Source organism: Ailuropoda melanoleuca, chromosome 7, assembly GCF_002007445.2.
Source record: "Ailuropoda melanoleuca isolate Jingjing chromosome 7, ASM200744v2, whole genome shotgun sequence".
NCBI lineage: Eukaryota > Metazoa > Chordata > Mammalia > Carnivora > Ursidae > Ailuropoda > Ailuropoda melanoleuca.
Genome location: NC_048224.1, coordinates 111,284,814 through 111,298,930, shown reverse-complemented (window position 1 = coordinate 111,298,930; position 14,117 = coordinate 111,284,814). Strand labels below are relative to the sequence as shown.

The 14,117-nt window shown below is 37.0% G+C and overlaps 1 protein-coding gene across 12 annotated transcripts in view; it reads left to right on the top strand.

The window, feature by feature from the left end:
- MYCBP2 (MYC binding protein 2) overlaps window positions 1–14,117 on the top strand; it is a 257,559-nt gene that overhangs the window by 30,366 nt on the left and 213,076 nt on the right. For all 12 annotated transcript variants that reach the window (XM_034665322.1, XM_034665323.1, XM_034665327.1 and 9 more), the window contains exons 3-5: window positions 1,634–1,849; window positions 7,657–7,810; window positions 12,043–12,239. In XM_034665322.1, coding sequence (XP_034521213.1) covers window positions 1,634–1,849; window positions 7,657–7,810; window positions 12,043–12,239 — 567 coding nt within the window. The remainder of the gene's footprint in view (window positions 1–1,633; window positions 1,850–7,656; window positions 7,811–12,042; window positions 12,240–14,117) is intronic.

Here is a 14,117-nt window from a genome sequence, read left to right as displayed (position 1 = left end):
TTGTTTGTTTTTTACTGTTGAGTTTTGAAAATTCTTCATATATTCTGCATGCAAGTCTTTTCTCAGGTATGCAGATATTTTCTCCTAGATGCTGTTATTTTTTAAATTATATTTTGCAGTTGTTCATTCTTAGTATATAAATACATTAATCTTTTTTAGTATGATCTGGTATCCTGTGACTTTGCTAAATCCACACATGATTTCTAGTGGCCTTTTAACAGACATTTTAAGATTCTCTGCATGTCTTCTGCAAATAAATTTGTTTTCTAGTAGGTACTTCTTCCTTTCTAACTATACCTTGTATTCTTTTTTCTTGGCTTATTACACTAGTATATCTAGTACGATGTTGAATTGTATCACTGAGAATATGTATCTTTGCCTTGTTTGCATCTTAGGGTGCAGGTGTTCAGTCTTTTACTACATTAGCTGTGGATATTTCATAGACGCCTTTTATCCAGTTTTGGAAATTTTCTTTTATTCCTAGTTACACTTTTTATCATGAATAAGGTGTTTGATTTGTGTTAAATGCTTTTTCCATGTTTGTTTGGGGTATTATGTGTTTTTTTTTCTACTTTGTTGGTATAGGGAATTATACTGATTTCTTTTCCAGTGTTGTTACCAGCCGGTTTTTTGGTAGATCATGATGTATTATCTTTTTCGTATGTTCTTGGATTTGGATTGCTAATAATTGCTAATTTTTAATATCTCTGGAAGGCATATCTACATGTTACTTGTTAATTAACTTCGGTATCTATTTTTTCTAACAAGGAGTAGTCCACTTTTTCCCCAATTATTTGTGGAGGAAGGGTAGAATTTTGAGACCAGTGTTTTTGGTACTTGAGGTGTATTTCCTGGACATACTCTAATTTGCATTAATAGAACTTGCCTTAATAGACTGTCTTAAACCAGTTCTGTATATTTATAATGTAAATGTTGATCTCAAAAGTGTGACTGTAGTCTGATGAATAAAATGCTGGGCCAAAACAGAAAAGGACTATTTAGTTTTAACAACTAAATTACCAAGCATATGGTTTTTAGTATTTATTAAGACTGATAGCTAGGAGAGAGCTTCAGGAAAGCATATGTCCATAATCTGCAGAAATCTAATTTCCTAACATTACCATTATTTAAATGAGAATGAGATTAGAATTGACTAACATTGACTAAAGTTGAGGGGTTTTGTTTTGTTTTGTTCTGATTTCTGTTTAAGTCCCTAATCCACTTTTTAAAGAAATCAAAATGTAATCCAACATATGTAGTAGGTCATTGAGACTCTGTAATACATCTCATGTCCCTTAGAAAAGCACCAAATTAATATTCTGTGATACTAAAACAGTTAAGTTTTGTTTGCTCTTTTCCTCTCATGGGATAAAAGGACATTCCTGTTAGATTCTTTGCTACTCTTCAGCCCTTGTCAGTTTGGTTATTGCTGTGTTACTTAGAAAGTAGCGAAGTGTAGAAGAAAGGGTACTTATTATAAATTGAGTTGGTAGACTTAGATTATCTTTGCTGTGTCACATATTTAACTTCTGCAAGTCATCTAGCATGTCTAACCTTTAATTTTTTATTTAAAATGAGAATTGGTGGTGATGGAAAAGAATATGAAATTGAAATGTTATATCTTATATTTCAGTCTGAAAACTTGGAGAGTACAGTGATCATACCAGATATCAAACTACATAGCAATCCTTCTGCATTCAATATTTATTGCAATGTACGACATTGTGTTCTGGAATGGCAGAAAAAGGAAACATCGTTGGCAGCTGCATCCAAGAACTCTGTGCAGAGTGGAGAATCAGATAGTGATGAAGAGGAGGAATCCAAAGAGCCACCTATCAAGCTTCCGAAGGTAAGTCACTAAGTTCCACTTGGATGGATAACCAACAGGTGTTTCAGCTATAGTACAAATACTTGCATTGCTAAAATATCTTTTTATAAATTTGTGCACTAAAAATTAACAGGGCTTATGGGTAAAAAACAGGTTTGGGGCAGACCAGGAAAACTATGCAACTTTATAACTGGAGTGCTAACAAGGTCAGTAATTGGTAACTCAGTGGTGAGTACTTGGACAGCCCAGGAAGAAAGATCAGGGGCTTTTAAAAATGTGCAAAAGCAGTAAAGTGGAAATGGTGGCTTGTAAGCCTTGAGCCATTGCAGATAGAAGTGGAGCTCTGAGCCTGTGGGCTACCATTAAGGTGGGCATAAGCAGAACTGCAAACTACTACAAGCCAAGAGCTATGGAAAGCTGGGGGTGCTCCCTTCTGGGGAGGGAACCTGGGGTCCAGGTATGCATTTTTATTTTTCTTGAACTAAAACTAGAAGGGCTCCTGGCTGTGCAACTGCTGAGCTGAGAACTTTTGCCTTTTCTGCCTAAGGATATAATTGGATTCTTGCTACTTTGGCTCCCCTTGCTGAGGAAAAAAATTACATATGAGGCAATAAGATTTCTACATTGTTCTGATGTCATTCCCTGTTTACCAGAGATGTATAAGCTAATTGGTATTATAAAACGTATGGTAGTAGAACAAGCTATTCTTAAGGTACTCCCTTTAAGTATTAGTATATTTTAAGACTGTAATGTTATTTTTGTATATGGTATTTTTTCTATATTGTAGGTATAGTTTGTATTTCTAACAAGACATATGGACATATTTTTAAAAGGGTATCTTTATCATAAATGATTTATGCATATTGCTTTTTTCTAAATATAGACATTTTAAAATGATTTCCTTCGTCATAAATGATTCAGGTCTGCTGCCTTTCTACTAAACTGATACCTTGAACCTATGCCTTGAAAACATTTTTATACACACCTGAAGGAGCTATCGTGCAAATATTTTGCTACTTGAAAATAGCAACCAAGATAGAAAGTATGTTCCTGATCTGGCTTTTTTTTTGCACATTTCATGGTGGCTGTTTCTAAGTGCACCACTGTCCTTAATCATTAAGGTCAGGCTCTTCTCACCTTATGCTCAGCGGATTACTTGGTTCCTGTTTCATAGAGTAAGAGAGGTTTTGTGAACTTCCTCAGCCTTTTAGTCGATAATCTTCAAATATCCTTCTCCTGGGACTCTTCTTCCTTTAGTCCCATTCTCTCCAGTGTCCTTAAGTGTACTTTCTCTACTGGTTCCTTTCTTCTACTTAAAACAAACAAGCTCATCTTTTCCATGTAAGTTCCTCCAGATGGAGAGTTTTCCATCAAATACTGACACATCAGGGAATAGAGTACAATGATTAAGAACATGGGTAGTGGAGTCAACCTGTCCAGGCTTAAACACTCACCATTAAAAATGCTAGCTCTGTGATGCTGGGAAAGTTATTTGATTTATCTATGCCTCAGTTTTGTCATCTGTGAAATGGAGATAACATCTACATCACGGGGTTGTAGTGAGGATTCAGTGAGTTAATAAATGTTAAAGTTATAAGTAGTTAGAAGTATCAGGTTAGGTGCAAACAAGGTGCAAATGAATTTGAGTTACTTTTCAAGGAACTCTTCAATTTATTAAATACTTTATGTCTGAGGAAATCAAACTTCTGGACAGTCTGTGAGATCATGTGACAAGTGAGAAGGGAAGAAGTGCTGAGGTGTATTTATGCAGAGGCACTCAGAATGCTGTTGGGTTTGGGCGTGGGTGGGGACTGAAACTCCCAGGTGATGTGTTTGGCAGCCATTCGCATGAGGTGAAGGACTGACACAGAAGAAGAGAGAGATGAGGCCTTCAGGGCTTGAGGTGATGGGATTTGAGGGCAGGTGAGAAATGTTCACATTTTTCTTTTCCTTTTGACCATTTCTGCTCTGAATGCTACTCTTTTCCATTAGTTCCTTTTCTTTGCAGTTGTTCCTCTCTTGCTCCTTCTTCATGTGTGGCTCTTTTTTTTTTTTTTTTTAAAGATTTTATTTATTTGACAGAGATAGAGACAGCCAGTGAGAGAGGGAACACAAGCAGGGGGAGTGGGAGAGGAAGAAGCAGACTCATAGCTGAGGAGCCTGATGTGGGGCTCGATCCCAGAACGCCGGGATCACGCCCTGAGCCGAAGGCAGATGCTTAACCGCTGTGCCACCCAGGCGCCCCTTCATGTGTGGCTCTTGCTTACCTTTCCTCTGAGGTTTTTTCCTCTCCTACTCCTTTTCTCTCACATGATTAAGACAGTTTTTATTTGTTGTTGAAGTATCACTTTGATGCAATTTTATTTTCTCCTTGAATTTTAAAAGTTAAGTTGAATTTGATTATTATATAGACCTTGCTTGTCAGGTTTCTTTGCCTTTTGTTTTTTTGTGCATCAGCAGTCACCGATACTTTAAAAAGAACTTTCTTACCCCCACCTAAATGCTTCATATTAAGTTTTTTACCTAAAACACAGATTTTAGGGGCGCCTGGGTGGCTCAGTGGGTTAAGTGTCTGCCTTCGGCTCAGGTCATGATTCCAGGACTCTGGAATTGAGCCCCACATTGGGCTCCCTGCTCGGCGGGGAGCCTGCTTCTCTCGCTGCCTCTGCCTTTCCCCTCCATTCATGCTCTCTTTCTCAAATAAATAAATAAAATCTTAAAAAAACCCCAAAAATCAAAACACAGTTTTTACCCAGCTCAAACCATCTTTCACTATCTGATTTCCAGATCCTCTAAAGTGTTCCAAGCTTTATACTTCATAATTTTTAATAGTTACTTTTAGGATTCATACTTTGCTTTCAGTCTCATTTGATGCTAGTTATGCCACATATTTTGTTAAAAGATACAGACTTAGATAGACTTATTTATTTCTTTATATACTTCTAAATTCTTTTTTGAGTTCTGGCAAGCTTTACATTAGGCCCTGAAAATGAAATGATGAGAGACAGTCCCTATCCTCAAGAAAGTTACGTCTGGTAGGGAGAGCAGGCATGTCTACTGACTTAAGGCTTACTAGGGGCATGGTAGGTGTAGTGCAACATAGTGGAATAAGGCTGCAGCACCGACTACAGATACATGTGCAGGCAGAGGGAACAGCATCATCGTAAAAGTACAAGTGCTCTGATTTTGGCCAGAGTGGAGTAGCTGAATAGGATAGGAGGCAGAGAGCAGCAGCTAGATTGTGAAGGGCCTTCTGTGTCCTGCTGCCACTTTCAGATTTTGTCTTGTGATTTGGAAATATTGAAGATTTTAAGCAAGAGAGTTTGAGCAGACTTATGTATTAGTAAAGTTACATGGGTGCTAGTAAGACCGATCACTAGAGGGTGGTGAGATGAGAGCAGAGGGGCCAGTTAGGCAGCTATTGCTGTTGTCCACGAAGGGTGACTGGTGGTTGGAATGAGGGTAGTGGCAGTGTTCAGCATACAGGAAGTGTTAAGGAAGCAGAATTGACAGGAATTAGTGATTAGTTGATTATGAAGGCTGACAGAGAAGATGGAAACTAAACATATTTCTGAAGTTTCGGGGTGGCAGTGCCATTTATTGCAAGAGGGAGAACTGAAGGATAAACACTGCTTTGTTGGAATGACGATGACGTTTAGTTCTGGGCATACTGAGTGAGGTGTCCTGAGTACACTGTATAGGGCTGAAGTTCCAAAGAAAAGTCCCCGCTAAAAATAGAGATTTGGGAGCTATTACGGTGTGGGGGATGAAGGTGAAATGATATTCTGTTAGAGATAGGATGGGGGTGGGATCAAGAACATTGCTTAAAAATTGTTAGCTTTGAAAAGTTGTAAGAACACTTCTTTTGAGTGTGAAGAGAAGGGAAGAAGATGGTTGTATTCGTTGATAAATTTGTATTTTGGAGGATAGGAACTTAGACATTTCACACCCAGAGCTTCTGAGAGGCAAAATTCTTCCTCCTCTCTTTGCCCTCCTCCCCCTCTGCTGCCTCTGCTGCTGCTCTTCTTCCAGTCTTTCTCTGCCCTCTAGATTTTTATTCTTTATTATTTGTAAATGTCATCTCTACCAAGTACTTGCTTCGTATAAAAAATTCTGAAAGTCAGTACACTTACCTCTGTGGTAATATATAAATCTACTTTTGGTTTCCTCTTCAGTTTTTTCAAATGTATTCTAGAAGTATTAGAATGGATTCTAGTACTTTAAAAACAATTTTTAACTTGTAGTTGACATACAGTGTTATACTGGTTTCAGGTATAGAGCATACAGCTAATTCTGTACATTTCAGAATGCTCACCATAATAAGTGTAGTCATCATCTGTCACCACATGACATTATTACAATATTATTGACCATATTCTCTATGCAGGACTTATTTATTTTTTAACTGGGAATTTGTACTTCCTAATCCCCTTGTCTATTTTGCCCATCCCTTGCCCTCTCCCTCTAGGACTTTTTAATAGAACAAGATACAGTTTCTAATGGCAAAGAATATATTACATCTAAATGTAACTAAACTTTTATGTTCATACTTGTTAGTGAATAATAAAGTCACTTTTGGAAATAATATGATTTGAGGAGAGCTGTTAAGTTAGTTCAGACATGATCCTTGTCTATAAGGGGACCACAGTTTAGTTAGGAAAAAGGAAACAAAAATAGCTACACTGTAATATAATAAATGCTATAACAGAAGTTTCGACTGGGTAAGAGTCATGTACAAGGCTCATTTATCCTGTTAGAGTATAAATTCTTAGAAGACAGGGACTAGTGTAATGTATATCTTCATATATCCTGTAGTGAGTTTGCCAGAATAAGTGTTTAAGAAATGTTTATGTAATACATGATTAATGCACAGAGCTCAGCCTAGAGAATATTCTTCTGTTGTTAAGTCCAATAGAATTAATGCCCTGATGCATTTCTGCTAATTAGTCTTGTTTTAATTTTCTCTGTTATGTCTCCAAATAATTTAACACCTTCTGAAAAGGTCTTATACATCTGTTTCTCAAAATATCGTCACTGACTGAGAAATGGGATTTCATTGTCTGTTGTTTTGAAGGTATCTCCCAATACCAGATTATCACATTTCTCTCTCAGTTTTTAGCTGCAGATTTCTCTGTCTTTTGCTAGATACTAAGTCAGACTTTTCCTTGGTCCTGATGAGAAATGATAAGATAATTAAAGTAAAAATAGTAATGATCTTTTAAGTAGGCAGTTTTTAATTCTTTTTGTAATATACCCTCCGAGAAGAGGGGACACCATCAATAAATAATAATGTGATTGTACCATTGTAGGAAGTGCTAAGATGAAAAGCTCCTTTTTAAATCTCTTCATTGTGTGAGTTATATTGACCTTTTTTCTGGTCATAAGTAACAATTGACATGACTTTCAGTGAAGGAATGCTGATTTGTACTTGGGTATGGCCAAGTGAACTTTTAAATTAATACAGTTTATTTTCTGTGAATGAATGTAACCTAGTATCTAGTATACTCTTACAGTTTTCATATTTTTTAGGACTTTCTTATGCTATAACTACTTTTAAAATAGTGCTGTAATTTTTTAACCTTCCATATAACTAGATGGTTTTCTGAATCTTGAAATTAAATATCATGGGTGGTTGTGTGGTGGTTTTTTTTTTTTTATGTGTTTTTTGTTTGTTTTTGCCTTTTAAATATGGCAGCATTAATCATTTGCCATGGAAATAAGCTGTACTGGTTCAACTGCCTGGAAAGTGTTATTAGCCTACATGTTAGAAGGTACGCATACATTTGTGTGTATATATATATATATATTTTTTTTTTTTTTCATCTTAGATCATCGAGGTTGGACTTTGTGAAGTTTTTGAATTGATTAAGGAGACGCGATTTTCTCATCCGTCCTTGTGCCTCAGGAGTCTCCAGGCGCTGCTTAACGTACTTCAGGGTCAGCAGCCGGAAGGCCTCCAGTCAGAGCCACCCGAGGTCCTAGGTAAGAGCTCAGGGGCATTAGATGAAGTCTTTATTTATTTATTTATTTATTTATTTATTTATTTATTTATTTATAATAATAATAATTTTTTATTATGTTAGTCACTATACAGTACATCCCTAGTTTTTGATGTAAAGTTCGATGATTCATTAGTCGCGTATAACACCCAGCGCACCATGCAATACGTGCCCTCCTTACTACCCATCACCGGCCTATCCCATTCCCCCACCCCCTTCCCCTCTGAAGCCCTCAGTTTGTTTCCCATGTAAATAGCTTCTCCCATGAAGCATAGATAGCAGCCTGTAAATGTAATGCAGTTTTTTTTAAATTACGGTATTAAAACAGCAGGGGTATAAATTTTAAGGTATTTTGCTATGTTCTACTAGAGTTATAGTTTAATACTTGCAGTTCATGCACAGACATTTTTTGATTATTGTGATGATGGGGAAAAAGCAAAACCTAAATCCTTGGAACCCAGAAATAATCCCAAGCCTTATAGTCACTATTAACTTAAATCGTTCTTGTTAAACCTTAGGCCAAAATAGCGAACATTGACTTTCTCTAACTTGATGTGTTATTCTGGGTTGTTAAAAAAGTGGAAAGAGAGGAAACAAATGCTACCAACCCAAAGCAGCACATCTAGTTTCCCAACAGAGGGCATTTCTTTTGTATTCATTGTAAATAAAAATCCATTTTTGTTATAGATAATGCTTTTGAATTAGTAGCAACTTCCTGTAAGTAAATGTTTGCTTTTTGTAAAATGTATTTGGATTTTATGAATGCATGCCTTTCGTGTAACCGATAAGGCTCAACATATAATCCAGTAAGCAAGTTAGGAGCTCTTGAGGAATAGAAATAGAGATGGAGGCATAAGTTTGAAATTGGCTATTGCTTTTCTCTGATGCTGACCGTGGACATTGAAAGTCTAGGTTTTTCTAAATCTCAAGCATTAGTTCATATCAGTCGTGTGGGTCCCATCTGTGGAGTTTCTGATTCAGTAGATTTGGCATGGGGCCCAAGCATTTGCATTTAGAATACATTTCTAGGTAATGTGCCATTGCAGCTCACTTGGGGACCACACTGCTGGTCTGGACTAGAGTTTGATCTTTTTTTTCTACTTGGTTATTTGGTGTTTATTAGACCCACATGTGAGAACCTAATTACATGTCATACTGTTTTTGTTTTGGTGGTGGTTTTTTTTGGAGGGGAGGGAATCACGTGATTAGTTTTGTGTTTGCTTTTTTCTTCCGTTTAGTGGGGAGGGGAGTCCTTGCCAGGAAAAAAAGCTGATCATTTAAAAAAAACGATACCCTCCCCCACCCCATGTTACTAAATACTACTACTAAATAAAAGCTGTCATATGGTAAGAAGCAGGCACCTTGTTGATCATATTACTATTGTGATGCATTACTTGGCATCACAGCATCTTACTAAAGCATTTATTTATTTAATTGATTTTATTTAAGAATATTTTGCTGTTCTTAGCTCTGGTTTGTCAGTTAACAAATAATTGAGATATTTAAACTATCCACTAAAACCTGTTTATAACTTTGAATAACATGCTAATCATTTCTTTTTCCTAGATCTTCTGGCATACTATTGTCTTTTATCAGTTTTTACACATCTTGTTTTGTATCCAGTCTATATATAAATACTCCCTTTCCTTTATTCTTTTCAAAATAGATCTTGTTCGTAATACTGTTTGTGAAATTACAATATGTGCTTTAGCTTAATCATCTTCTGTCTGTCAAAACTTTCACCTGATTAATTTGTCTGTTTTTGTTTTTGTTTTTTTCTTGTTAAGAGTTCCAGATGCTGCTGTACTTCTTTGGTCTCTCATTTGTCCTTTCAGTGTTTACTTCTAATCCCTTCACCACTTTGACTTATTTTTCTATTGAGGGATTTACCATCACTTTATATTTCTTATCTTGCTTAGTTAGCTCAAAGATGTAATTTGGCTTTTTAAAACTAAATTTCTGTTAAAATCTGTCTCTTTTTTCCTTTTGTCTAATAGCGTAATCACATTAATACACTGGGGTTTTTTTTTCATGTTATTCATGAAAATATAGGTATATGTGTATCACTCTTACTGTCAGGGTCACTTGATTAATTATTATACACGAAGCTTCTCTTAGCAGATGGATTTTGATTTTAGAAATTGTCTAGTTAGAAAAAAGTATTCTTCTTACATCTATTTTTCTGTTCATTTTAAGATTGGAATGTATGTTCTTGAGTATTCATGTAAATGTAAAAGTATCTCCTGTGTTCTGTGCAAAGAGTGTATAATTCAGGGGTGATCAGTACAGACATCGTTGCTTTTGTTATGGGACTTAGCATCAGACAGACACGTGTGATTGGAGATGTGGGTAAATGGTATGGGGGATAGTAGAGGGAGTTCTGGGAGTCTGTAACTTGCTTCCTTGAAGATGTGACATTGGAGATTTGAAGGACGAATAGGAAGAAGTTACTACCTTTCTAGGCAGAAAGGACAGCATGCATAAGTCTCAGACAAGAAGGAGAATGACTGAACAAAGATTGGCTAGAATGTGGAGAGTGAAGGGAGAGAGGGCTTTGCCATACGTGAGGAAGGAGGCAGGGACTAGACCATGTGGAGCATCATATGCTATGTTAAAGGAGCCTGATGGCTATTGTTCTAGGAGAAATAGAATGTCACTCACTATCTCCTTATGGTTAAAAAAAGTTCTCTATTTTATAGCACTTATACTGTTCTCTTCAACTTGAATCTAACTTTTTTGATGACAGGCATTCTTTGTCTTGTTTGCCAGAGTACTACCACAACCTAGAATATTTTCTCATGTACAGGAAGAATTCAGTAAATATTTGCTGAGTAATTAAAAGATAAAGGGGCAGAAGGATAATGATGGAAGGGAAGGATGGACAAATGGAGATAGGACAGATGAAAGGATGAGGGGAAAGAAGGATAGTTGGGAGGGAAGGGCGAGGGGAAGTAAGACTGAAGGCTGTACAGGCAAGTGAAGAAAGGGGGAGAGAACAGAAAGAAGAGGAGCAGGAACGAACCAACAAAGGAACGAACAGATTTTAAATAAAAACCCAGACTTTTTGGTTTAAAAATTCTCTTTGGCTACAAAGGGGCAAAAGTGAAGGTAGGAGCTAATTTATGAACACTTTGTAGTGGTCTGATTCCAAGGCAGTGATAGCATGGTTTGGGAAGATGGTTGTGAGACGGGGCAAGTGGAGGCATCAGGAAGCGAAAGTGATGGGGCGTAACTGGGATGAGAGACACAGGAGATGAGGGAGAGACAGAGGAGGCTAGCTTTCTCTGAGTTAGCGAATAAACCACACATGGCCTTTTAGTTTTCAGAGAGTTGCAGTGCACAAATTCTCTTTCTTTTGCTCTCTTTTTCCCTCTCCCTTTCTTCATCTTCCTCAGTTTGGCAGTCTTTTTCTGTTTCTTTCTTTTTCTCTTTATCTTGAGTGAATGATCTGTAAGGATTTTCAAATTCCCCTTCCCTTCTGCAGAGGAAATACCTGGAAGTCTACTGATTTAGTCTTGGGCAGAGTTGTTCAGGGAATTTTGTGTGGAAATTTCTTGTGGCCGTAGAACATCCAGGTGTTACTTTACCATCTTTGCCACTAAATGGCTTTATCATTTCGGGAAAATCTGTTTACCTCTCTGTCTCAGTTTCATTGTCCATTAAAGGGGGAGGGTATCTGTCCTATTGACTAGGAGGTTTTTCTAGGATATAAAATGAATTACATACTCTCTTTATAAATACAAATGTGAACTGCTATTATGTTAGCAATGAAGCAACTTTACGTTAAAAAAATTATAGCATGTGTTTTATGTATTCTGTTGTTTTGCAAATACATAATTTTCTGGACACTTACACGTTTGTATTCCTCCCACTCCAAAAGGTAAAGTAAGTGCAGTGAGTAGTCTGTTACTTGAGAGGCTATTTCTTGAATGTGTGAATGCCTCAAGACAAGTTTCTTTTAAACAACCTGGGATAGATTCCATTTTTTTTATTTACAAAAATAAGGGGTTGAACTAAATGTTCTCTAAGGTCCTTTTTATATAAATATTCCAACTTTTTGGGGAAGAGGGTAACTGGGAAGGAACTAATGCAAAGTAAGTGTTCTAGATGCCTTGAATATTTTTTTTATAATGAGGCAAGGTATAAATAAATAAACAGATGCATGAAATGTTCTGTATGTCGAATGAATATAATTGAGTTTTATTTTATCCACAGAGTCTCTCTTCCAGCTCCTTTTGGAAATCACTGTTCGAAGTACTGGAATGAATGACAGCACAGGCCAGTCTCTGACAGCACTTTCCTGTGCTTGCCTCTTTAGTCTGGTGGCTTCTTGGGGAGAAACAGGAAGGACACTTCAGGCCATCTCTGCTATCCTCACCAACAATGGCAGCCATGCTTGCCAAACAATACAGGTATTTCATTTATAGCTGCTTTAGAAGGTCGTAAGATGCCAAGTTGGAATTTCACCTTAATTTCTGTCAGTTAGGAGTCTCCTGCTTTTTCTCACTCATTATAGTGATTTGATCTATCCAAGGTTGATATATACGTAATCCTCAGTATATAAAGGTAATAAAATGAAACTTGGCAAAAACTCTTAAATCTTTAAGCTGGTCTTTGTGTCAGCTCCCCATCCACCTCTTCTTTTGTATTGTCTTGCTCTCTGCCCTCCCCCACCTCCCATCTTGCCCACAATTTTTAAGTGTTGTCAGTGCCCCTAACCCCTGCATTGTTCAAGGATCAAATGTAGTTTTTTAATGAGTTGATTTGTTGCTGAGCTGCTTCAGCTTTACATAGAACATTTTAAGCTTTTAATATCTGATCGTGGAATAAGCTCTTTATTCTTTATTGTTGTGAGTGGTGGGAAATACAATTCTCCTTAAAGCAAACTTGATTTAATTCCTTTGGATTGTTCTGGAAGCTGAGTAAGAAGTTACAGTTTTAAGTCTCGGTTATGTGCTCTTCACTGGCCCCTTGGACAACCTCCAGAACAGATGGAAGGGCTGCTTCAATCCTGTTATTAGCAGGCCAGAGATAGTAGAAGGGGTGTGTGGGTCATTTTCTTGGACTTAATTCAGCAATATTGAACTCTCCTTGTCAAACATGAGCAATCCCCTTACTCTAGATTTCTATTCTTACTCTTTTCCCTCTTCCTGCCCTGCCTGAAATCTTCTTTCACCTTTTTATGATCCTTAATTATTTTGAAGTTCCTCTAATGCAGTGGTTTTCAAAACTGTTCTGCAGCTGTGCTTCTAGGTTTGGCAAAATTTTAATTTAAATACATGCTTAAAATACACAATTCTTAAATTTTAATGAAATACCACAAATGTTTACATATCATATGCCAGATTTTTAAAATATAGTGACCATAAACACATGAGCTTATTAGGCATCGTGTGATTTATTTTTTGTGTGTAGACTCGTCTCAGATGATATGGGGTGAAGTCTAAATGATGAGTTGAATTGGCCAGTCCAGAGAGCGGAAGTGTTAGTGTTGGGGATGTGGAGGGAGAATGTTCTTGGTATCCGTGTGCTAAGGCAGGGAGGTAAGGGTAAGAGTGGAATACTAAAGGTTGAAAGAAGTTTAATATTGTTATAACATTGAGAGCTTTCAGCTAACAGAGATAGGACTTGCATGCATCTCTGTATGACTGCAATATTATGCTTAATATGCACTGGTCTGTGCACAACTGCTAGATCCCCTGAATCAAAAGCTGAGGTTCTCTATAGACCTGCCCTGTCCCTGCATCCCTGTCTCTAGCCCAGACACCGTGTTAAAAGCCTGTTATCTTAACATGGCTTACAATGTTCCTCCTGTTTTGGCCTCATTCCACCTACACCCTTCATTTCACAGAACTGTCTTGGTCAGGCTATGGGTGGAGGGAGAAAAATCTTCCCCGAGGATATATGACTCTAACATCTCAAATTCTTTCGGGATTCAAATGCATATTACTTATCTTGTTCCAAAAAGCTTGAGCTGAGAGTTTAACGTAGGGCAGGGATGATAGTACCATGGGGTACCTTATTGAAGGAGACTAAAATCTTTTTTGGAGGAATGAACTCCAAGTTTCAAAGGCTTCCCACAGAAAAACACATCTGAGCTCACAAATAAAAAGCACGTAGAAAAAAAGGCACCATCATTTAGAATTAGTAGAAACAAATATAGCAGAATCAGTCCTGCCTAATCTATATATATATTCAAATTATTTGAAATAGAATATAAAACATATATTTAATATGGTTAAATTAATAAAAGAAAGTATCACAAGTATGATTAAGGAATAAGAATGTAA